Genomic DNA, 24,248 nt, shown 5'->3' with positions numbered 1-24,248 from the left:
CCGGCGGGTCCCCGGCGCTCGCTGCCCCGCCTCCGCCGCCCCGCCCGGCCCGGCCCGGCCCGGCCCGTCCCGGTCCCCCCGCGCCCGCACGGACGGTCCGGCGGGCCCGCGGCCGCCATTGGCTCACGGCGCCATCCGGGCACTCGGCGCGGCGCCGCCGCTCGGCCCCATCGTCCCAATATGGCGGAGGTGAGCGGGCAGAGCGGGCCGGGCGCGGGGTTCGTCCGGCGCCCCGCGGGGCTCCGCGCCCGCAGCGCCCCTGCGCCGCCCCGGCACCCCCTGGAGGCGCCCCCGCGGCTGCTCGGCGGGACCGACGGGGGCGGCGGAGCCGGGGCGGCGGAGCCTGCGCGACCAGGCCGCGGGACGGGCGCGGTGCCGGTGCGCGGCCCGCGGGCGGCGGACGGGCCGCGGGACGGGCCGGCGGTGTCGCCGCTGCGGCGCGGGCCATGGCGAACCGCCCGGAGGGAGGGAGGAGGAGCGAGCCCCGGGCTGGGAGCGGGGACGAGGCGGCGGCCGGTCCGGTCCCTGACACGTCCCGCCTGGCCGGGGCCGGAGGGAGCGGGATCGCCGGCCGGGCCTGGCGCGGCCCCGGGGGGGGGGGCCTTGTGCCAGAGGAGGAGGAGGGACGGAGAGCGGCAAGCGGGAGCGAGGGAAGGAGGGATGGCGAGGGTGAGCGGGATGGAGCGGCCAGCAGGGCGGGACGCCGGGGCTGAGGCTGGAGGGGAGCGGGGAAAAGCGGGGTGGCGGGGAAACGGGGCAGCTCCGACGGCTGCGTGGAATGAAGGGCCCTGCCTGCTGCCGGGCCGCGGGGAGCCCGCTCTTATCTCGCTCTCTCCTTTCCTTGCAGGCTTCCTTTGGGAGTTCGAGCCCAGGTTCGTCCTCGCCCACCTTCTGCATCGGCACCCGGCCTGTCGCCCGCACGCCGTTCTCTCCTTGCTGCTCCTTCCCAAATTTATCCCCTCGTAGTTTTCCTAAGGCTTCGTGTGCACGCTGTTAACCGCCTGCCAGGTTTTTAAGAGATGTGCGCTACAGAATCCTTCACTTAAGTCCAGTTGCACTTAGAAATTGGCTCCTTGGAACCAAAAATTAAATCAGAGTTGTGTAGCACTTTTGAGGCAGCACCTCAGTTAAGCCAGATAGCTTGGAGAGAGACAGCTTCTCTTGTTGCTGATAACTACAGGCTTGTCTAAATTTTTTACTTCTTGGTAATAACAGAAAATGTTTAAAATCATAACAACAAGTAATTTTTAAGGCTGTACCTAAATGCTGTTAAGGTTCTTTGGACTACATTATACAACCAAGTATCATTAACATCAGCGGGGCTTTTCTCAAGTATTTGGGGAACACACTTGCTGATATGTAAATGCATTCTGCAGTGTTTGTCATCATCTTTAACCATTATGAAATTTGTTGAGTTTGTATTTTTCAACATAGTTTTGAATGTTTTAAATGGGGTGTTGAACTTTTAGAACTACAGAAGAAGTGGGACTTTTTAATGTAAAGTCTATAGAACAGAACTTCCCCTTGAGTTAAATGGAAAGTGAGTTAAAAAAGCAATTCCAATCAATAATCTTAATCACACCCTTGTAAGTGCATGTTAGATTAAGGCAGTTGAGACTTTCCTAAAACTTGAGCATGATGTGATGGCCAACAGCAGGAGGATTAAACGCATAATATCATTATTGGAGCTATAGTAGCATCAGCTGGGCTGAAAGTTCTGTGAGACCATAATATGAATAGCATGTGAATAAAAGGCATTTTTGGCCTGAATGTTTCTCTACAGTGTGATATTACAAATGTTGACAGCTTTGTCTTAGACAAGCTGAACAAAGTTCAGTTACCTGCATGTACAGAATGAATACTTAGCATAAATGATGAAAAGTTGCATTCTTTAAGGTTCAGAAGTGTTGGTATATACAGCTGTCTCAAGGCTGAAAGCAGTGCAAAGACGAATATTGTATTATTTTTTGAAGGGGGTTGAAAATTTGTAGTTATTTCTTTCAAAACTTTTGAAGAAGTTCCTTGATAGAAATAATTCTTGATAAACCTTTTCTTTGACACTTGAAAGCTAAGGATTGCAATAGACCACTAGTATATAAGGGGAAGCCAGAAGTGGAAGAGAAATATACTAATCTGTCTTGTTCCTCCAACCTGAAAGCCATAAAGAAGTGAACATTAAAGAGCAAAGCAACCCTGTAATTTGGTGATTCTTGACTGCAGAACATTGACTACTGATGAAGAATATTTTTGTCTTGAAAATTAGTTGACTCTAATGATCATCTTTCAAATGACAAAAGTGCATTTAAAATAATAGTACTTTTTTGATTACTTCTGAGTATTGTCTTCAGTAATTAAATAGTGTCTCTTGGACCACACACTGGGTATCACACTGGGTTGTTAATTAATGTGATCCATTAGAAGCATTTTGTTATTTTTAATGTATTTTCCATAGCATTTCTTGAAATTCTGCTTTATTTTTCTAGATCTAGTGCTACAGATTAATTTTATTAGAAGATTAATTTGTGAGGCTAAAGCTATTGGAAGCGAGTCTCACTTATTTTGCTGTTAGTAGGATGTGAATTCATAATCTGTTATCTGTTTGCCAGTGAAAAACTATGCTTGTTACCATATAAATCAGATCAATAAAATCAGAGTCTGTAGATGACAGACTTGCAGCTTCTGATATGTTTTGATGTGTGTGCTTTGTAGCTTAATGATGATTTCAAGAGTGTTTTGAACAATCTTTTATTCAGTAGAATACTAATTTGGGATTGTATTTCCTAAAACTTAGTTTTTCTTGTTTAGGTACTTCTCTCTGCTATTCTGTTTGTAGCAAGACAGAAAACTTCCTTATTACTTAAAAATATGAAAAGGAAGGTCATCTAAAGAAGCTGCTGAATTTGTCTAGTAGTTACAAATTTATTACTCCACTGAGAGTTCTGATCCTGTTTGTAAGAGAATAAATGTTTTTGGTTTTTTTTTGCTGGGATTTAATTTCTTATATTGGTATATGGGAAAAAGTTTCTCACATTAAGTTTTTTTTTTGATAGTTGGCTCTTTATCATCTGAGGATCATGACTTTGACCCATCTGCTGAAATGCTGGTACATGATTATGATGATGAGCAAACTCTTGAAGAAGAGGAAATGATGGAAGAAAGCAAAAATTTCAGCTCTGAAATTGAAGATTTAGAAAAGGTAAGAGAGACTCTCTTCCTTGTGAATGTACATATTGTAGTTTTATGTGCATTTTTCATATGTAGTTTTCTATACATATTTTTGTTTTCATACATATTGTAACTTTTCTAGTGAAAAGAATATTCAACCTGCCCTTCAGTTTGTGTTGTATAGTTCAGTTTTCTGCAAAAATGCATTTGCAGCTTGTATAAAAGAAAAGTCAGGTTGGGATGTAGCAGTGCATCATCACAGAAAAGGCTGAACTTAGCTTCTTAAAGGTATTGGTGCTCATATTTTCTTTGATTTAGTAGCACATTTGCTTTGGTAGAGAAATCACTGGCATAGGTTTTAGAGGCCTGTTATCTAAGATCACTTATATGTTGAAACTGTACATTTTGCATACTACTAAAATGGCATCTAGCTGTATTTCAGTACGTTGGTCAGGTTTTACTTTTCCAATATGCAAACAAACAACCCAGAATTATGCGCAATGGGTCACATTAATTTGCTATATAAATGGTATTCCTATGTCTTAGTTTCATCAGTTTAGCATTCAGCAGATGTACAAAATGATCAGTGTGCTCTTTGGCTTCTTCTATTCCATTTTACACTATTTAATAAGAAGCTTTTCATATTTACACCTCTTGTTCATCCCTGACAGTGTAGCATGCATTCTGCATGCCTGCTGAACACTGAACACCCAGAAACTGATGCTATTGGCGTTACTGTTAGCTAACCCACGTGCACCCCTCAGCATAATTGCAGGTCTTAGTCAATGTACTTCTGAAAAAGTGTTATTTTTTAGCATCAAATCTAAAGCTGTGGTTGTGTAGTCCACTTAAAAACAAATTTTCTGCATGTGGAGTTCACAGTGTTTGTACTCCTGCCTTACTACCTTTAAAATTACATTTTTGCTGATTATGAGCTTGCTGTTACAGTAGTGAAGCAGTTTGCCAGGCCTGATTGTGGAGAGCCTGGTTTAAGCGTGGCTTAAAGAAAGAGGCCATGAAGGTATTCAGCTGAGGGAAATATAGAAGCCTACTGTGAAGCAGCCTTTCCCAGGCTTGATCCTCTAAATAATTAGGTTCTCAGCCACCTTTTATATAAACAACAAGATTCTCAGACCGTTCTGTCCTTGGCTGCTACTGGGAACAGACAGCCGGTCTGGGAATAGATATGAAGGTTTTGAGAACCTTTCATATTATGGTGGGAACACTGATCTTGGTTTCAGTAAACGAACTTCAGGTATTGTAAACAAAAGGAGGAGCTGAAGTTTTCTCTACAGCCTGTCAGGAGCTCAGATTTTGCAATATGCATGAACTTAATTAACACGGTTATAAAAAGTGACTGATTGAGTGAATAAACGGAGTCAGATGCGAAAACAACAAAGGTTGTCGCTCCCTCACTTCGACACCTGATGGTTAAAATGGAGTTTTTACTCCACAAAATTCTCTTACTGCTTCTGTAATAGAAGAAAGAAGAACTGAGAGACACTCATCTTAAACACTTTATTACTTTAAGTCCTTATCCTGGAAAGACTTGGACATGAGTTTCTGTTTACCCATTGTGAAAAGTCTTTGCAGGACTAAAACCTTCCCTGGCTAAAGAAAAAAAGGAATTTGATCAGTGTATGAGTTCAACAATACATTTTTAGAGGTATAACTTCTAAAGGGGTAAATATTTGAAAATATTTTTCATACTCTGATGTCTTGAACCAGGTAATGAAAAAAAATCTTCACTGTGTATTGTTTTATTAATTGTATTAGGATGAAAATATGATGATAGTTATTAGAATCACTTGATCAAAAGCTATTGCAAAAGACAAGTCAAAAATCAAGCCTTTCTCTTGATTTTTGCCTTTTCTTGGCTGTCTTGTTACATTCTCAATGGTTAATATAAAATGCATTGTGCAGGAGATAAAGGGCTTAGAAGTTGCTGTATTGGTTTATTTCAGTGGGGCTATAGCTATGTAGGAATGAAGTCTTCAAGGTTTTCGATATTTCTCTTGAAGAAATATTGACAAATCATGTTCTAAAGTATCAGGTAAGCGGGAAGTTTGTAATATTTACTCTTTAGTTGCATCCAGTAAAATGTCTTCCCCAACAGCTTGACAGAACTTCCATATATGCCAAAAGACATGTTTATGAATTATTGTTATCATAGAATCACAATATTTTAAACCTTTAATCATTCCTCCTTTCAGCTTAGTTTTTCTTTGTTTTTCATTTCTCTTCTTCAAAGTATGTCTTATTCTCTTAGGCCTGCACTGTTTACAAGTAATTGACAATATGTTGAAGTGTTGTTAATCTTCTTGTATTAGGAAGGAAACATGCCATTGGAAGATTTACTAGCATTCTATGGCTATGAGCCCACGATTCCAGTTATGCCAGGTTCCAGTGCAAATAGCTCTCCAAGTGAACTTGCAGATGAACTTCCAGATATGACTCTAGATAAAGTAAGTCTGAATCATTTTCACTTGAATTGTTGTTTAAAAGCAGAAATCCAGATGGCTTTAAATTACATGTCATAATCTCTTGATGTTACAAAATACACCTTTGGTAATTTCAATATTTATTGTCACTCTGGGATCTTACCTTTCAAGGATATTGGACATCTAGTTCTCATAATGGTGCACAGCAACTTTAGTGTCACTATATTAGTACAAAAGAAAATTGAAAATGTTAACAGTTCTTCTGAAACACATGCGAAGAACGTTTAAGTAGGAGATTTGTTAGTTGTTTTGGGTGTTTTTAGTTAAGAAGTGGGATTTTTGGATAAAATGCGATGTCCAGAAATAACTCTGACTTCCACCACACATCAAGTACCAAGAAATGGTATGAAAATAACTTGAAAATATACTCTTGAATGCTTTGGAATTTTATTTTTAAATGCAAATCTTTCAGAAAGGTCTCAGCTATGGGGGGTGAGAGATTGTTTGATGTGTCGTGACTATATGTGTTGCATTGCTGATACAAAACCCTGAAATTTCAGCTTTTGTGGTTTGCAAATTAACTTTAAATTCTGAGATTTTTATTCTGATTTTTGGCCACAAAGCATGTGCAGCTTGTAGTTGAGCTTAGAAAGTATGCAAGTAGTAAGTATATCTAGTTTTTTTTCCTGTGAGTATGATGTAATGGTAAACTCCACAGAAAGAAGGACATAATGATGGCTCTGCACATCTGATTCTCATTACGATTCACGATTGTGTTGAGGCTACAAAAATGTAGTCGGCTAGTTGTCTAATGCGGTTCTTTCCCTTCCAAATCTCTGTTAGAGGAGTTCAAACATATCTGTGAGTGGAGGAAGAGTGCCTTTTCTCTCTTAATATTGTTTCTTTAACCTACAAATACATCAGATCTTTTTGGTGTTTTGTTACCTAGAAGTATCCTCTTGGCAAAGTCTACAAAAAATTGGGCTGGGGTTTTTTTTTGGTTGGTTGGCTTTTTCCCAGAGTTTAGGAGGCAGTAGTAGGCTTCTAAAGCTTTAGTATATCTGTGATGCAAAGAATGACAGAATGCTGAGTACGTGAGGCAGTTTACATTGGTGTTTCTTACTGGAAGCAGTTGGAGGAACATGTGAGATTGATGCTTTCAGAAGTTAATTCTTGTGCATTTTTTTAATCGAAAACAGAGGGAAACCACTATGTGTGACTCTGAAATGTTCTTAGAGTTAGTAGGAGCAAACCAGCTTTTTCTTTAAAGGAATAGGGTCTACTAGTCTGCTGCATTTTCTTATGGAAAGGTAATTAATTTTAATTAATGAGGCTTACAATTGGCTGAATCTAAGTGCTCACAAATCTGTATTTTATAGTCACTCTGAGGCTTCATTTTTTTTATTTTAATGATACAGGAGGAAATCGCTAAAGACCTCTTGTCGGGTGATGATGAAGAAACACAGTCCTCTGCTGATGACTTGACACCATCAGTTACTTCACATGAGGCTACTGACTTCTTTCCTCGGCCACTAAGATGTAGGAAACCTAATTTTATAATAGTACTCAAAAAGTCATAGCATTATATATAGCTTCGTACCTTAAAATACCAAAACTGAGGAGTACTACTCACTGACCAGGAGAGTGAGTAGTAAAACCAGTAGAAAACCAGTGCTTTACAGGATATTGTACATGAATGTTGCCTTTGGTTGGCATTGCTGAGTACCTAAAACACTTAACATTTGGTTCTCTGCTCAAAACACAAGTAAAATTCATTTCTCTATAAATACAATTACTTCATAGTCAGTAGTTAATACAGTATTGAGGAACACCCTTCATGATTTTCCATGTTATTGAATTATATGAACATGTAACCCATCTTTTAAATTAGTGTTTCTGTACTAAAATTTTTGCTGCTGCTTTTAAGCCAGTGACTCCTCCATGCAGCCTGTGGATGTGAACTGGGGCGCAGTGTCTTTGTGATTATTTCCCTTCACACACTCAGCACTTTTCCATAGGACTTCATGGGGTGAGCCAAAGCAGTTTTATATGGGATGGGGCCTGTAAACCCACGACCACCAGAATTTCAATATCCATGGAGCAGTGATGGGAAAGAACCAGTGGTTCAGTTATCCGAGCTGGATGAGATACTCCTCATTGCCTGTTGCATCTCATTTGCTCACTGGTGTCCTAGAGTTAAGAGCAGTGTGGAGGACTTACATCACAGTTTTAGTTTGGCAAATATCTTAAGGTATTGCATGGGGGATTTCATTTTTGTAGAGGAGGGGGGAATAAAGGGATTGTGCTCCTCAGTCACCAGCAATCATAGCCCTTTGCATGCTGCTGCCTGATAAAAGCAGGACCTTTGTATTGAAAGGGAGATACGAAAACCTTTAAAATTGTAATGCCGCTTTTTCAGTTAAACTCCAAAACATGCTGGCACTTGGAACTGTTAACGAATATGACATTTTAAGTGCGGCAGCTTCATAGAGAAATATGTTTAGCCCCTCATCTGTACTGAGAATTAAGAAACAGTTATCTTTGTTCTCTGCTGTCATGGTTTTCTTTCAGACTGTTACTTTATTAGAACATTAGACTGGACATTTTAAGATCAAGTATCGACCATTTCAGGGAAGGAGATGTCAGTTCTCTGTGCTGTTGGCAGTTCCATCATTTTTCTGGTTGCTGTCCATTTCCCAAATTCTAAGATAGCATTAAGTTTTAAGATACACATTATCTGGTACATAACACAGACTGTTTCCTTGAGTTTACATTAATTGAGCAAAATAATTGCCTGATTGTCCAAGCATATTTTTCCATTCATTCAGGTTAGCCTCTTGCTGGCTACTTATAATACCAAAAAGTGATAGACTGGTGATTTTAGTAATTACTATGGAAGAAGACCATCAGTCCACGCAGTCTTGGATATTGTCTCTGATGTTCAGAGATGATGTTTTAGTTGTGATGAAGCTAAAATTTCAGCCCAGTTTATGAGTATGTTTTTTTCTGAAGTTGGAGAATACAAAATAGGTGTAATTGTGTCACAACTGTAGATTCCCTTCTGCTGGGGATTATACAACTATAAAAACAGAACTGCTTCAGAACCCAGTGCCACAGCATTCCAGATTCTAAAATATGAGTTATTCTATGGAGTAATGTATTTGAATTGTTTGGAGGGCTCTGCTGTATTTCTTCCTAAGGGAAGAAAAAAACAGGGTCAAAGAGGAATAAGGAGTCTTTTGCTCTCTTTTACCTACTCCATTTTGTATGTCTCTCCTGTATCTTCATTCTGTGCTAAGGCAGCCTGCTTTCAAGGAATGTTGTGAATGCCCATTAAAACTTCTGTTGAAAGGTTTTAGTAGGTAATAGAGGCATGCCTTCAGCTTCACTCTCTTTGTGATTAACCTGAGGCTGTGTCATAGCCCTGGAAGTTTTCTGCTTTTTCTCTATGTATAAGCTTTTACAGAGAAAATCAACCAAAAAAAAAATCTTGTTTCCTTTTGTACAGTAGATTGTGTCATTTGCAATGATGATGAATGTTTCAGTTCTGCAGTATGCAAATACCAATTAGTTCCAAATACAAATATACAAATACACAAATACAAATAGTTCTGACTTCCTTCTAGTTTGGTTTTGGTAGAAATCTGGCTCAACAGACACTCAATAAGTGTCTCCCTGAATAAAAGCAGGTGCTCCTTTCAAAAGTAAATGATATCTTGTAGTTTTATGCTTGAACATAAAATTCTTCATAGCTAAAAGCAAACTTCTTTGTTTCTGAAGCAAACACCACCTGTGATGGAGATAAGGAGTCTGATGGTGAAGATGTAGAGGCAGACAATGGTAATTCATCTGAAGATTTGAGAAAGGTAATAATTACATTTTTTAAAGTTAGAACTTAGCTGTTAAAAAAAAACCAGTAAGATTTTTAGTATGTATCTAAAATTGTACCTTTGTTAGGAATTCTATGTCACACGCCAGTTAATGATGTTATTTATACTTGTATATGCAAAATATTGTTGATCACTTTTTCTCTTCATTTTTATTACATTTTCAGGAAATAATGGTTGGTTCACAGTACCAGGCTGAAATTCCAGCTTACCTTGGCAGATGTAGTGATGATGAAAAGGGTATGTTCTTCTAATTGTTTTACTTCTTATTTTATGCTTATACATAGTTCTTGATAGGAAAATGTTATTTAAATTTGTAAGGTCAGTTAAATTACCTAGCTAAAGTCTCAGAGACCATTAAAGTAGGTACTAGAAAATGGAAGTAGCACAACTGTATACTTACACCTCAGAAATGTGACTCTCCAACTTAGAGGGGACATTCTTATGTCAAAATTAGAGGCTTAATTCTGAAGTGTCTGGTAATATCAGGTGTCAACTAACTGTAGGAGTTAGGAGTTACTTTTGTTGGAGAATCATAGCTGGTCTATGAGCATGTAACTTAGTTTACACTGAAGTGGTTCAAAACAGCCTCCTTCCTTGCTTGTTTTTTTTTTTTTTGGCAGGTAAAATCATGTGAGTTACAAAACTGATATGGAAAACAAAGCAATAAGCTATTTTAAATTTCCTTGTGTAGGTCCTGTTATACTGTGTCTTAAAAATTAGGTGTTCTAAATATGATTTCACTCCAGTACAAATTTAGGTTAAAAACTGCAGCTGTGCTAGAGTGGGAAAAAAGATCCTTATTTAATAGAGTTTTGTTTCTTTAGAAACATAGTACATATAGCTGTGAAATTAAAAAGGCAAATAATGCAAAAACATTTGGTCATGGGTGGAATAGCTGGGACATTAAGAAACAGGTAGAGTGATGTAATAATAAATGAAGGGCATTCTGTGGTTTTTTTTCTGTAAATTTTTGATATTCTGTAAGGTTCTTTAACATTTAAGGGGGATATTATTTGAGTGAATTGTATTGAATCTTTTTAACAGTGCCACTTGCTCTTTTGAGGAATAATCCTTTGCAATAGAGAAGAATGTTTGGTAGGGATGAAGCTGGAAGTGTTAGGAAGTGAATATCTTTGTGTTGATTAAGATCTAGGAAAGCCTCCAATTTTTTAAGATCCAAGCATGGTGCTAGTGGGTTGCAAAAAATGGAAAAGTAAGGACTGGATTTATGTGCGTAGTTCTTTTACTATTTCCACATCTTGACTTATCCTTAGCCAAGAACAAAGGAAGTTCTTATAACCAGAAGATGACCAAGGAGGTGTCAGTCTGATGGTTTTACCTGTAATGAGTTGGTAGTGGAGAGAACCAGTCTGATAGCGTGGCCAAGAGCAAAGGGGCAGCTGCCAGATCAGAGCACTCAAGGAGCATCTTTTGGGGTTATTAGTAATGGACTCCAGCAAAAAGCACTGCATTGTCTTGGCTGATAAGGACAACTGAGGAGGAGTATCACCAGCACTCTGGAAGGCTGGGCTTGGTAGTAGGGCTGGGTGGTTAAATGAAAGCCTTTCCTGTATGCCTGGAAGAACTAGTGATGGCAAGTAGGGGCTTACATCTGTGCTATGTAATCCAGCTACCAGAATTGAGCTAGAAAGCCGTTCTCCACTCCTATAAACTTCACATTTGGAACATGTCTGACTGAAAGCTGTCTGTGTTGTTAAGCCATAAAAGAACTTTGTGTCATTTTATTCTTCACCTTAGCCTAATGTTGTTTCCTGCAGTTTTAGGAGAGCTTTGAGCATCTCCGTTTTTTCTGCTGTAACAGCCATTAGGATTCTATGTTTGAATTAAATAACTCAAATTCTGTATTGCCAAGAGAGTACATAAAACATAATGTGCAATGATAATCACATCTCTTGATCAGAGTAGAGGATTTATAGTTTAATCTAGTGTTGGAACATATGCACAGACTAACAAAGCTTCATGTCAGCTCTTGTGTGTTGTATCATCCTTGAAATAAGCTGAGAATTGCAGATGTCATTTCAATGTACTGTGGAGGACTCTACATCCTAATCACTTAAAGCGTACAACATACCAAGTTCTTAATAGCATTCAGTTCCTACTGAATGAAAAAACAAATCACCACATTGCCATATAGATTGCCATTTTGTTATGTAATTTTTGGCAAATTTTAGTTGAAAATTACTAATTAGCTAAAGTGATCTACAGTTTGAAAGTGACATGGTCATGCTTGATTTGATTGCTTCTGCGTTCCTGTTCTTTGTGAAATAGCTTTTAAAGTTACAGCCTTAAAAATGTTACACATGGCATGAATGGATTCCTGTTTTATCAGCTTATGAAAATGAAGACCATTTACTTTGGAAACCTGATGTGATCTCAGAAAGTAAAGTTAAAGAATACCTTTTTGAAACCTCCTTAAGAACAGGAAATGAAAAAATGATTGGCAGAATTCCTGAAGGACTGCATACACGGGACAATGAACAAGTAGGTTTTATATCCTGTTCCATTTGTGACACAGAGCTCTGTAATTAACATGTGGTCTCCTTCTCTGCTTTGTACTATAAAGGCACTGCTACTCAGTGTTGGATATTATGAAGTCAGGATCTTACTTAAAATGTTTAAGCACATGTTTAAAAGTGTTGAGTATTTGAATGTTAGCAGCCTTGTGATCTGTGATGTTTCTGATTGTCATACTGTCGACAAATTCAGCCCTTTTAATAATTTCATGTAGTGTTTTACATTTTTTTACTTGAATCTTGCCTCAGCTTTTGGGTGGTTTTGGTTTTGGCTCTTATTTTTAAATCTTCATTGTATGTAAAGATAAATACTTAATTTTTTTTTTACACTAGATATGTTCACTGGAAGACTAGTTTTGGAGTCTAGATTGGATATTGGAAAACAGACTTTTTCTAAAGACCTGTTTTATTTTATAGGCACTGTATGAACTTCTTAAAAGCAGCCATAATGTTAAAGAAGCAATTGAGAGATACTGCTCAAATGGAAAGGCATCTCAGGGTAAGGGAATACCTGTTTTTTCAGAAAAGTATGGTTTAAAAAAAAAAGTTTTGTGGAAAATCCTTGAGTAGGAATCACGTTATCAAGCACATCCCTGTCATGATGATTTTAGCCCAAATTAGGTGTAATCTGACAGTTGGCCAATTGAGTACAGTAGTTTGTAGAAAGGCCGAGGATCTGCGATTGATCTTCCCTTCTTTCTTCCACAGCTGTTGTAACAATGAAACAGATTGAGAAGGGTGGGGAGGGATGTGATTCTGCTGCTATAAAGCTGTTCTCGCCCACTATTAATTTAGTATCTCTTTGAGATAGTGATTGATTACAGTCTGATAACATTTGTACCAAAATCAGAATGTAGGTTGGTACATAAGTAAGCCCCCACACTGTGCTAGCGTTCGTGCTATGCCAGCCCTGAACAGGCTCTATTGTATAGTTCCATAGGGCATGGAGAGCTTTCCTTGAGTCTGCATTGGAAAATGGGCTTCCATCTTGTTTGTCCTTATTATTTATTAATCCCTTAAATGAAAACCAGAGTCTGTCAAAGATGGGGTTTTGTCCTTTATTTTTGCATGTGTATTGGTGAAGTGGAATGGGTTATGAGCTCTGCTGTAAGTTGATATTCTGGCAGATAGCCCTGTACTCAGATCCAGAGGGAAGCTGCATGTGTGCAGTGTGGGTGCTGTGAGACACAGGTGTCTGCGTGCTTGAACGCTGGCTGGCAGCTGAAGTACCACACAGCTGCTCACTCACTTCTGCCCCACCACGTCCTTTCCTGTGGAAGTAAGAACTAGAGGAGAAAAGTAAAGCTTTGGTATTGAGCTAAGAATAGTTTAATAATGGAAACAAAAAAAGAATACAGTAATAATACCAGTGATACTGATGACAATAATAACTGTAATGAAAGGGAAAGACAGAGGACTAAAGCCCCAGGGAGGCAGTGATGCTCAGTGACGCGGGTGCTCAGCACCTGCTGACTGATCCCAGCCCATCCCCAGCAGCTCCTCCAGCTCCATCCTGGCCATGCTGCTCTGTGTATGGCACATCCCTTTGGCCAGATCGGGTCAGCTCTCCTGGCCTTGCTCCCCCAGCCTCTGGGGCACCTGAGCAATGCAGAGCACAGGACACTGAAATGTCCTGGATTGCACAGTTTGGCACCTGCCGAAACATCAGTGTGTTATCAATATTGTTTTCATATGGGATCCAAAACACAGCACTTTACCAGCTACTAGAAAAAAAAGTATCTCAGCCAAAATCAAGACACAAAGGTCAAGGTGAAGGGGGCAATAAGGACTATAAGAGGAATGCTTTAAAAAGTCATGTACAAGAAGAGATTGTGTAAACCTTGAAGTGTCAGCTGTAGGGCTGTATCCTAAGTCCAGTACCTCTCTGGAATTTAGGTTCCTGTTTCAGGATTGAAAAATACCTCTGTTCTTTTGTGGCTTTGATGCCTTGTGAAGGCTGACCTAAAATAGAGGCTAGATGGAGTTAAAGAACAAAGTAGGGATTTATTACAAGGCTTAATGGATGCACATTGGGCAGTGCATCCACAAGAGCCCAGCCAGGGCTACACACAAGATGAGCCCAAAATGGTCACAAAATGTGCAGCCAGAGATGAGGTCTCTCACTTTTTTAAGTTCTGATTCATTTACATATTGGGAGTTAATTGACCAGTTACAGCTTTAGGTTATGAAGTCCCATCCTTCTTGTTTTTCTCTCTCATTCTGCCATTGTTTATGCTCTTGGGCCTGAAATTTGGGTTGGTTGTCCTTGGTCCCAAGCTGGGAAAGGAATTGTTTTGTCTGCCTGTTCTGTAAGAGAGCTTACCATCCCTTAATATGAAGCTCAGAACTGCACACTAAAGAACTTCACAGAATCTGAAACATACAAAAACTAAAACCTGAGGCATCAGCTTAGAGGCCAAAATTCCATCCTAAGGGCTAGTAGTCCTTACCCATACCCCATCCCCAGTTCACATGGAATTGTCATACTCTCATTAAAATGGTACAGGATAGATGGAGGAGTAAGGCCTAGCAGATGAGGAAGAGGCTGTGGATGTTGTCTACCTAGACTTCAGTAAAGCCTTTGACACCATTTTCCTCAGCATTCTCCTGCAGAAGCTGTCAGCCTGTGGCTTGGACAGGGGCACTCTTTACTGGGATAAAACTGTCTGGATGGCTGAGCCCAGAGAATGGTGGTAAATAGAATTACACTCTGCTGGTGTGTTCCCCAGGGCTCAGTACTGGGGGCATTTCTGTTTAATATCTTTATCAATGATCTGGAGCGAGTGCACTCTCAGTCCGTTAGCAAGCAAAACCAGTTTGGGTGGGAGTGTGGATCTGCAGGAGGGCAGGAAGTCCCTGCAGAGGGATCTGGGCAGGCTGGATCATGGCTGAGGCCAGTGGAGTGAGTTTCAACAAGACCAAGTGCTGGGTTTTGCCCTTGGGTCACACCAACCCCAGGCAGCTCCACAGGCTGGGGCAGAGTGGCTGGAAAGGAGCTGGGCGTGCTGGTGACAGCAGCTGAACATGAGCCAGGCTGTGCCCAGGGGACCAAGAAGGCCAATGGCATCCTGGCCTGGATCAGCAATGCTGTGGCCAGCAGGGCCAGGGCAGGGATTGTCCCCCTGTGCTGGGCCCTGCTGAGGCCGCACCTCCAGTGCTGTGCCCAGGGCTGGGCCCTCACTGCAGGAAAGGCCCTGAGGGGCTGGAGAGAGTCCAGAGAAGGGCAATGGAGCTGGGGCAGGGTCTGGGGCACAAGTGCTGTGAGGAGCAGCTGAGGGAGCTGGGGGTGTTTGTCCTGGAAAAAAGAAGGCTCAGGGGGGACCTTATCACTCTCTACAGCTGCCTGAAGGGAGGCTGTGGCCAGGTGGGGGTTGACCTCTTCTCTCAAGAAACCAGTGACAGGATGAGAGGAAGTGGCCTCAAGCTGCATCAGGGGAAGTTTATATTGGGTATTGCAAAGAACTTCATGGACAGGGTTGTCAAACATTGGAATGGACTTTCCAAGAAGGTGATGGAATCACCATCCCTGGAGATGTTCAAGAAACAACTGGATATAAGACATTTAGTGTTGTGGTTGATATGGTGGTGTTTGATCAAAGGATGTTCAAAGGTGATCAAAGATGATCAAAGGCTTCATGATCTTGGAGGTCTTTTCCAACCTTAATGATTCTATGATTCTGTAATGCTGTCAATGTCTGTGTCTTCAAGTAGCCTTTATACTATGATCTACTCTACCTACTGAAACTCACTACTGTTCTCAAAAATATACCACTCCAAGGCGAGTTTCTTGGCAGTGACACTTTCCATGGGGGTGTTTTCTCCTCTTCAAAGGCTGAGAACTCTGTAGTAAGGAATGCAAAATTAATGGGGCTCAGAAAGAAAAAAACAGCTGTGCAGTAGAACAATTGTCGCTTTTTATCTGGGAGCAAAAAGGTCTTCTTCAGTGTTTGCTTCCAGAGATACTTTGAAATGTGTGAATGCATTTTGCCCCACTGGCTTTACATTTTAGGCATTACATTCTGAGTGGAAACTTTTTGAATCACCATTATGAATATAAGAGATCTGAAAAACCCCTCCTTGCTTATATATATACCCAAAGCTACAATCAAGACAGGAAATTAACAAGAATCTTGAATGATTTTTGTTGTTGTTTGTCAAACCAACCAGTTTTAGAAAATGTAGGCTTAATTGTTAAAATAAAAAAAAAAGGAGGAGAAAAGAAATTTGCAGTTTCTCCTTAAGAGATCTGACAGGGTTAGAAGTGACCCCCTGTGGCTCTTTAGGACCAGGTGGTTATTTGGGTTTTTTTTTCTGGATTCCCTGATATCCCTTACTTTTCAAAAGCCTGGATCATGTTAACTGTAGTCCCTGTCAGTTGGTGCTGTATGGCTTCCTGACCTAGGCTTGGTGCTGAGGCACTCCTCCAAGTGTGGAAAAACTACCTCACCAGGTGGTTTGTGGTACCAGGCAAGGTGTTGTGTGTTTGGGCAGTCTGTCTCATGCTGGATCCACCTGGCTGTCAGTGTCAGGTTGGAATTGCCCTCTCGATGACAGTTCATCCCACCCTGTGTCTCAGCTGTGATTTACAGTGCCGTGCACCATGGCCGGCATCCAGGCTGGTCCTTGGATCCTGGGTAAGGCATGGCCTAGACTGCTGAGTGCCTGGGAGGGTGTGGGCCTAGCACTGCTCTGTGGTTTGCACTGCAGGGCTGAGCTCTCTCAGGCCTTCTTGTCTGTGGTGCTCACTCAGAACAGGGCCATCTGTCAAAACACGATTTTCTTTTGCTCTTTTTTCCAACAACCACTGTTCCTTGTGTCCTTTGTAACAAGAAATATTGAGAAAAATTATCATACTTACCACCTCAGTGATGTTTATCAATCACTATTTTTTGATGACAAATGTATTAAGAACAATAAACCTTTGAAATATCCTTTGCCTTCAAGTATGAAAGATTTCTGAAATCAAACTCTTCTAGATCATTCTTTGTAAAGAAGAATGTTAAATTTCAGGTAGGATAGTTTCTCAGTAGGGGAAATAAAATGATCTAAATAACTGAATTGCTTTCTTTTTAGAATGCATTTGAATATTCATCCATTAGGAACAAAATTTTTATTCTTTGTAAAAGATTAATGAGTGAAATCAAGTTTCTCATGCTACTTTTATAATTATCTAGAAGAGATGACAGCATGGTCAGAAGAAGAATGCAGAAGCTTTGAAAATGCACTTCTTATGTATGGAAAAGACTTCCATCTCATACAGAAAAACAAGGTTAGTATTTTACAGTTAAATGGAAGAGTTGGTAAATTGTATGATACTATGCGAAGGCAATCTGTTTGTTAGAAGCCATACAAAAGAAGGAAATAAGAACAATATTAAAATAAATTTGGCATTTTTTAACTAATTTTTCCTTTCTTTTGCAGTAATGTTTCCAAATGTCATTAGAAATACTAGGCATTGTGAGATGAGTTAATATATTGTCTGTGAAATCAACTTAAGTTGTTATTACTTCTATGCATGCATGTGCATTACAATTCAGATTAAATTCATGCCTTTCCTAGAAGTGAACAGTATTTCTTTACCATGGCTATAGGAGGGGAGAATGCATCTTTGCCTAATTTATTCCATCACCAGGAAGGTGCAAGTTTACAGAATCAGGCTGAGTTCTGTGTTTTCATAAGGTATAGTCATCCATAACACTCTCTTTTCTGAGCAAAATATTAGTTCTAAGCTTGGTCTGGATTGCTTCTGATTGACTTCTCTGTGCCTGAAGAATAGGCCTTTTTGTTATTTTTATCAAAAAGCAATAGTTTACAATATCAGTATTTCCAAATGTCTTGTATACCTCTTATGTTTTTGATACTATATTAAAGGGATTCTTTCTTTAGGAGCCTTTATTGTATTTCAGGTGAACTTTGTAGAGTTGTGGTTGCTGTTCAGCAGCTATCTGCTGGTCTTACCCAGTAACTAGTTTGACCTACTCAAATAATTTGGATAGCTGAGATTTTAAATGGACTTTAACAATAAGCATTAACGCATCAGAGATAAAAAATATATTTTCCAACATGGAACAAAACACTTGTGTTGATGTGTCACTATGGTCCATAATTTGTCTAAGAAGTCTGCTGGGTTTTTTCCCAGGGTTTTTTTACTACTGCACCCAAGGCATTTTGGATTCACCACTGATCTTTCTGCATGTTTGGAAGTGCTCAAATATATTTTACTGCCTGACTGTATTGGATAGCATTGTATATTGGATAGAGTTGTAAAACTGGAACTGTGGATGATGTGATGATGATGCGAAATGTTTCAGTCCTTACTACCTTCTCAACAAGACTAACAGTTTTATTTTGTTTAAGCATTTACTGCTCTGGTTGGACAACTCTGTTACTAAAGCCTCCACAGTTCTGGACTTTCCCCAAAGAAACACATATCCAGAGTCTTTGGTGCTTCACTCCTCTTAGATCATTCATTTGTTCAGCTTTTTCCCTCACAAGAAAGGGTATATCTTACAGTTTAAAAAATGCTTATGTCTAAGTACTTCAGATGTAGATAGAGCTTCAACCTAGATTAAGAAAAAAACATCCAGTAATGCATTGAATAGAACAAATGTAATACTTGAAACTATAGGTCTGTTTGAAGTCTGCTAAGATTTGTTCCAAAACAATAAAAACTAACAATATTGCAGGAATGGGAATTGGGAAGATAACAAAACCTAAGTCTTTGCATTAATCTTGTCAATTCTTCTTGTTGCCCTTTAGGTAAGAACCAGAACAGTTGCTGAGTGTGTGGCTTTCTACTACATGTGGAAGAAGTCGGAACGTTATGATTACTTTGCTCAGCAAACACGATTTGGAAAGAAGAAATATAACCATCATCCAGGAGTTACGTAAGTAAAATGTTATTGGAATGTGTTTCTGTTGCAAATCTATATAATGTAGAAGACTTCCCCCCCACCCCACTTCTGTCACTGCAGTGCAAAGCTTCAGTGGCTATGGCAACTGAAATTAAATCTATCGTCATTTATAGGTCTTGTTTTCTAGTTACATAATAAATTATGGATGCAATATTCTTTTAGGGACTACATGGATCGTTTGGTAGATGAAGCAGAATCCCTTGGAGGAGCTGTACATTCTTCAGCCTTAACATCTAATAGTCGAACAGAAACCATTCCTGACCAACAGCTAAGCATTCTGAACTCTATCACTGCCAATGAGTTGACAGGTAAATCAAGGGGAAAAAAAATAATTGTTGGAACTACACAAACAACTATTTCATTTGCATTTGTATTCATCTGTTTTCCAGCACTGACAAACACTGTAGCTACGGTCTGCCACACTTCAGATGTGAACTGCCTGGATGATGGTTTTCCTCCCATGGACAGCTTACCCCGAGCACCAGTTAATCATGTGCCTGTTGGAACAGAAGAATTGCTTAACTTGCCCAGCAATGGTGAAAGTGATTGTTTTAATTTATTTGAGACTGGCTTTTATCATTCAGAGCTAAACCAAATGAACATGTGCAGTGAGGAGGCAGAAAGACCTGCGAAGAGATTGAAAATGGGGATTGCTGTCCCAGAATCTTTCATGAATGATGTCTCTGTAAATAACCTTGGTGTGGACTTTGAGAACCACACACACCACATTACCAGTGCCAAAATGGCTGTTTCAGTGGCTGACTTCAGCAGTCTATCTGCAAATGAGACAAATGGTTTTATCAATACCCACACTCTCCACCAACATGCTGCCCTTCATTCAGAATGACTGTGGAAAACTAAACAAACAGTGGGTACTTTATGCAGTAGTAGTAAACTTGATGGGAGCTATCAGGTTTGCTTAGTCTTTCACTGGAAGTTTGAACTTTATGACATCAGTGATGTCTTTGTATGTATAGAACTATATCTTGATTTATCAAGAGTAATTTCTTTTTTCAGTCCATAAATGTGGAAATGTCATAGGATGTGTGGCAGAGTTTGGGACTAAGAGAACTCTGTGATGCAGCTTTAAGCTCTGCTTCAGTTTTTTTTTCCTAAAGCCTGTAGACGGAGGCCACCGTTTCAAAACCAGCACAGAAGTTCTGAACGGATTGGAGTGGCTTTTTTAGTAAGTTACTTTTGCCGTAATGGATGCAGTGGAATAACAATGTTTACAGGTACCGATCCTGATTCCCTGCTCAATGTAGCATTTTTTTCCCCCCCTTATAAAGGCAGGGATGGGTTTGTTTATTTTAAACTGCACAAACATACAAGGATGTTTTTTAAATGGAACCTTCTCTCATGTGATACTAAACTAGAGCACTTCAGTTTACAAAGCAGCAAATTCATGTTGGTGGAAGCTAGCACAAGGGACTTAAGATGAGTAAAGTGAAGATCTACACTTGAATGCTGTTGCAAAATTAAAGGTCATGGCTACCTTACAAAGAAGTAATCATGCTGCCATAGACGTCTGTGTACTTTAAACTTACTGACTCAAACAGATGAGTTTTAGGCTATATTATATTTGGAAGGGGTTTGTCCACAACTTTGAAGAGTAATGCAATCGTGTACCTTAACTTTCCTAAGGCAGCTGATGTATAAAGCTACAGTCTGCACAGCTTAGGATTTACCACTAAACAGTCTACATTTGGAAGACATCTTAAGTTGTTTGGAGCACTGCAGTTCAAGTGTTACAGTTTTGAGGGACTGTCTAGTTTATATAGTAATAGTGGAACCTTGAAGTACATGCTTGAAAGTTTTTATTTAGCGTGGATTGCATTTATTTGTTTTGGCAAGTCATTGGATTCAAAACGGCACTTCACTTCTGTGGTTAAATAGGAAGGGATGAGTATAAATGCATCCCATAAAAGCAACTATTTAACTTCGTTACATTTTTTTATTTTGAACCTTGAGTGCAATTTAGCCATCCGGGATGTTTGTCTTGCAAATGTTTGTTCCAGTTGCTGCAGGAACCAAGCATAGTATTGGCTTGTAAGATGTTGTAGCATACAGCTTGCAGGGTGTTCTAATGAAAGCCTGAACGTCCCTTCAGGAGCATTACTCCTGTCCCTCCGTACTTTTTCTTTGCACTGTTTGTATTACAAGTTTAATTGCCACTAATTTGTTTTCATTATTCAAGCAATTAAGTTTGCATTGTTGATATTTTCAATAGTTGCTTCAAGGTTGTGGTGAGTAATTAGAAGGTAGTGACTTTAATATTTGAAAGGGAAGAGGGTATTTATTACGCATACTGTGAACTGCATTGATAGCCCAAGTTTCAGATGCAGCATATGGAGTTTTCTTTACAGCATTATAATGAAGATTGCTTTGAAGTGTTTATGCAATAGCACATTTATCATATTAAAAACAAATTAGTTTAGCACAGTGGACAAAAGTAGATATGATTTTGTAATCAGTTCTTAACTTAAACATCTGAAATATGTAACTTTAGTAAGTACACAGTAAATAACGGGTAGCCTTGGCCCTGTGTTGTACTCTTGACATTTTTAGCTAAGTTCTCAGCTTCTTACTGCTGTGTTTTGTGCTGAACTTTGTACCTTGTTTCCTTTGTTTATTAATCAGCCCATTTTAAGTAATTTTGTAGAATTCTGGCCATAATCTTCCATTGTTACACATTCAAGTTTATCTATGGGTTTACAGTGAGTGGCTGGTCTGTATAAAAATCATACAAGGATGACTGAATGCTTATACCAGTTGCACTTAAATGAACATGCCCATTTTTATTAGTTGATGCAGTAATATACTCAGTTTATCTATGCATTGCTGGGCTCTTAAAGTAGGCAGAGACTTGTCTAAGGTTTGGGTTGTCAGCAAGTTGAGTGGACACTTTAGTTATTTAATAAAGACTTTGACCAAAATTCAGAAAATGATATGAGAGAAAAATGATTTCCGGGTAGTCTAATATAAATGCTGATCTTATTTAGCCTGTTGGCTAGCTAGCTGGCATCGTTTACTTTTAATTCCTTGTTAAAATGAGGCAATAATTTGCAAGATTTCGTAAATATGTAAATTCTTCATATCTTTTTAGATACTCTTCCAATATTTTCTGACTACTTCTGTGTATAGTAACATTTTTGTGCATGCTTGATGTGACATCCACGAATTTGTACCACTATGACTTTATCCATGTAAAATAGCTATTTATTGAACTTTACTTTTAAAAGCTGGACTTACTTTTTTTCTCTCAGTTTAAACATTTAAATGGAGAACTTGTTACTGTTTATTAAAAGAATTGTGTTTTCAAAGTCAGCATGGAGATAACTGAATTGCAACCATGTGAAGAAATTACAATGCCTTGGCTATTACACAGTGAAGCACAATTCTTGTAACAAACTGTGATGAATTCTTTGTCCTTTGCCACGTGTGTTCTTCATAACAAACAAACCAAAAAATCCATAATGGGCAATTGCAGTGTTGGTAAATGTATCCTTTTTATGTACAGGGAATCTAAAGAGGGTAGCAGATTCATGTAGAAGTGTAACTGGTGCTGTGATTATAGCAATACCACAGTTGGTCACACGTCATCTTCCCATGCTAGGTTCTTAAGTGTTTAGTCTTCCTCTTGTAATGGTCAAACTGCTGAATTTACTTGAAGGATGTACAATACTGTTTGAAGAATACGGAATTGTGTACAATTAGGTCAGTGAATTGTGCAATTGAAACTGAGAGGCAGAAATATAGGAAAACTTCAGTTCAAGTAGAACACAGTGATACTACTTAATTTAACCAAAGTTTCTAATGAGTATTTCAACTTTGAATGTAAACTAATGGATAAACTGACCAACAGGGACGCTATTTGCCCAGCATTACAAGCACATTGTCTACAGACAGGGAAATGAAATACAGTAATTTGTAAGATAATGACAAGGTTACTATTTTTATTATTCCTATTTTGCATTGAAAGAAGGAGGAAGATGCTATCAATTGTACAATAAAGTAGGAATGGTTATAGTCTTCCTGATAAAACAGAGATTCCAGTTATTCTCAGTTCAAAGTAACTACCCTGTGCATAACAACAAATCAAGTGACAATCGGAACATGTTTTAGTATCAGATGTTCAAGAGGAAGTCGCTGTTGTTGCATTGGTTTTAATATTTGTACATAAACACTGATTTTTTTGAGCATTATTTTGTATTTGTTGTACTTTAATACCTGGTGTACAGTTCCAGAAATAAATGTCTGGAAACCTTTCTTTATTTGTAAAGCTCTTCATGCATCTAGTGTAGTAGCACTAGTGTAGACTAGTGTTTGCTACTTCATTTCCAGAGATATTTAGCAGTAACTCTGAATGCACTTTTAAGAACTCTGCACATGCTACCATCTTTGTAGAGGTACACCGAGGAGTAAAAAATGCAGCACATGGTGGTGCAGGTAGCTGATGAGTAATGGTTTCCCTCGGACATTTAAAACATTATGGCTAAAGTATAGCAAATCTCAGATGGGACTTAATTGTGGCTTCAAGGTAACACATTGCAGCAGTGTCACCCAGAGCTCTGACTATATCTAAGCTGTATGGAACACATACCTTTTTTCTGGGGAAAGAAAATTCACCCAAATTCATAAATCCATGTCAAGCTAGATTACAGCTGTGTGTACAAAAATTTTACTTGGCTTAGGCCTTAATGTTGAACTTAAACAGTTTGAAGTGCTTTTTGCCTTGATTTTCCAGTCCCTCAAACAACAAGCACTGATCTTAGACCCTGAAAAGCTGTAAAATCTTATATACCAATTCTGTCAAATGCCTGATGGAGTTAGTGGAGTTCTCTCCTAGACCCAGCATGCTTGTTTTTACAGTGGCTGACACAATAAATCTTCAAGTAAAGAAATTATTATTTTTTTACTTAGACAGGAGTACAAGCTGGTATAATTCTAAACAGCAGAAATTGTAATTTGCCAAGTAATGAGCTTTGCTTCCCCTGATGGGAGACAAAGGTTGTCTCCTAATGATGGCCAGTACAATCTGCAAAAGAAAATACCTATCCAAAACATTTCAGTTACAAGCCGCACCTCCCTTTTTTAGTTGTTTAGCATAACAATCAATGGTACAATAAATGATTAGGACTGACCCCATCTAGTTCTTGTTTTGATGCAACTAATTGTTAGCCTTGCAGTATTGGAGTCTTAAAAATGGTTGTATTTTTGCATGTGTGTATATTTAATCTAAACTCCCCTCAACTCGGTTACGTAACTTACACTTCCATTTAGGTAGGAAACCTGAGTTTCTGT

The 24,248-nt window shown here is 39.3% G+C and overlaps 1 protein-coding gene across 3 annotated transcripts; it reads left to right on the top strand.

Moving 5' to 3' along the window:
• Window positions 1-83: 83 nt before the first annotated feature.
• Window positions 84-23,212, top strand: MIER3 (MIER family member 3). 3 transcript variants are annotated; one of them, XM_064736075.1, is made up of 13 exons: window positions 84-189; window positions 848-1,008; window positions 3,051-3,196; window positions 5,496-5,630; window positions 7,025-7,145; window positions 9,387-9,472; window positions 9,661-9,733; window positions 11,847-11,998; window positions 12,448-12,529; window positions 17,205-17,299; window positions 18,790-18,917; window positions 19,107-19,252; window positions 19,334-23,212. In XM_064736075.1, exons 3-13 carry the CDS (start codon window positions 3,098-3,100, stop codon window positions 19,789-19,791), a joined length of 1,575 nt encoding a protein of 524 aa, XP_064592145.1. In that variant the 5' UTR covers window positions 84-189; window positions 848-1,008; window positions 3,051-3,097; the 3' UTR covers window positions 19,792-23,212. The 3 variants fall into 3 exon arrangements, with proteins under 3 accessions (XP_064592145.1, XP_064592144.1, XP_064592143.1); XM_064736074.1 differs by having other exon boundaries at window positions 86-189; window positions 848-872; window positions 17,208-17,299; XM_064736073.1 differs by having other exon boundaries at window positions 86-189; window positions 848-872.
• The last annotated feature ends 1,036 nt before the right edge of the window (window positions 23,213-24,248 follow it).

This window comes from Zonotrichia leucophrys, chromosome Z (assembly GCF_028769735.1).
Source record: "Zonotrichia leucophrys gambelii isolate GWCS_2022_RI chromosome Z, RI_Zleu_2.0, whole genome shotgun sequence".
NCBI lineage: Eukaryota > Metazoa > Chordata > Aves > Passeriformes > Passerellidae > Zonotrichia > Zonotrichia leucophrys.
Note: the sequence above shows the minus strand (reverse complement) of the source record. Positions and strands in the feature narration are given on the sequence as shown.

Bases quoted from the DNA above. Each gene is read 5' to 3' on its own strand.
- MIER3 (XM_064736073.1), top strand. The intron at 5,631-7,024 runs GTAAGTCTGAAT...TTAATGATACAG, and splicing joins CAGATATGACTCTAGATAAA to GAGGAAATCGCTAAAGACCT. The intron at 7,146-9,386 runs GTAGGAAACCTA...TTGTTTCTGAAG, and splicing joins CTTTCCTCGGCCACTAAGAT to CAAACACCACCTGTGATGGA.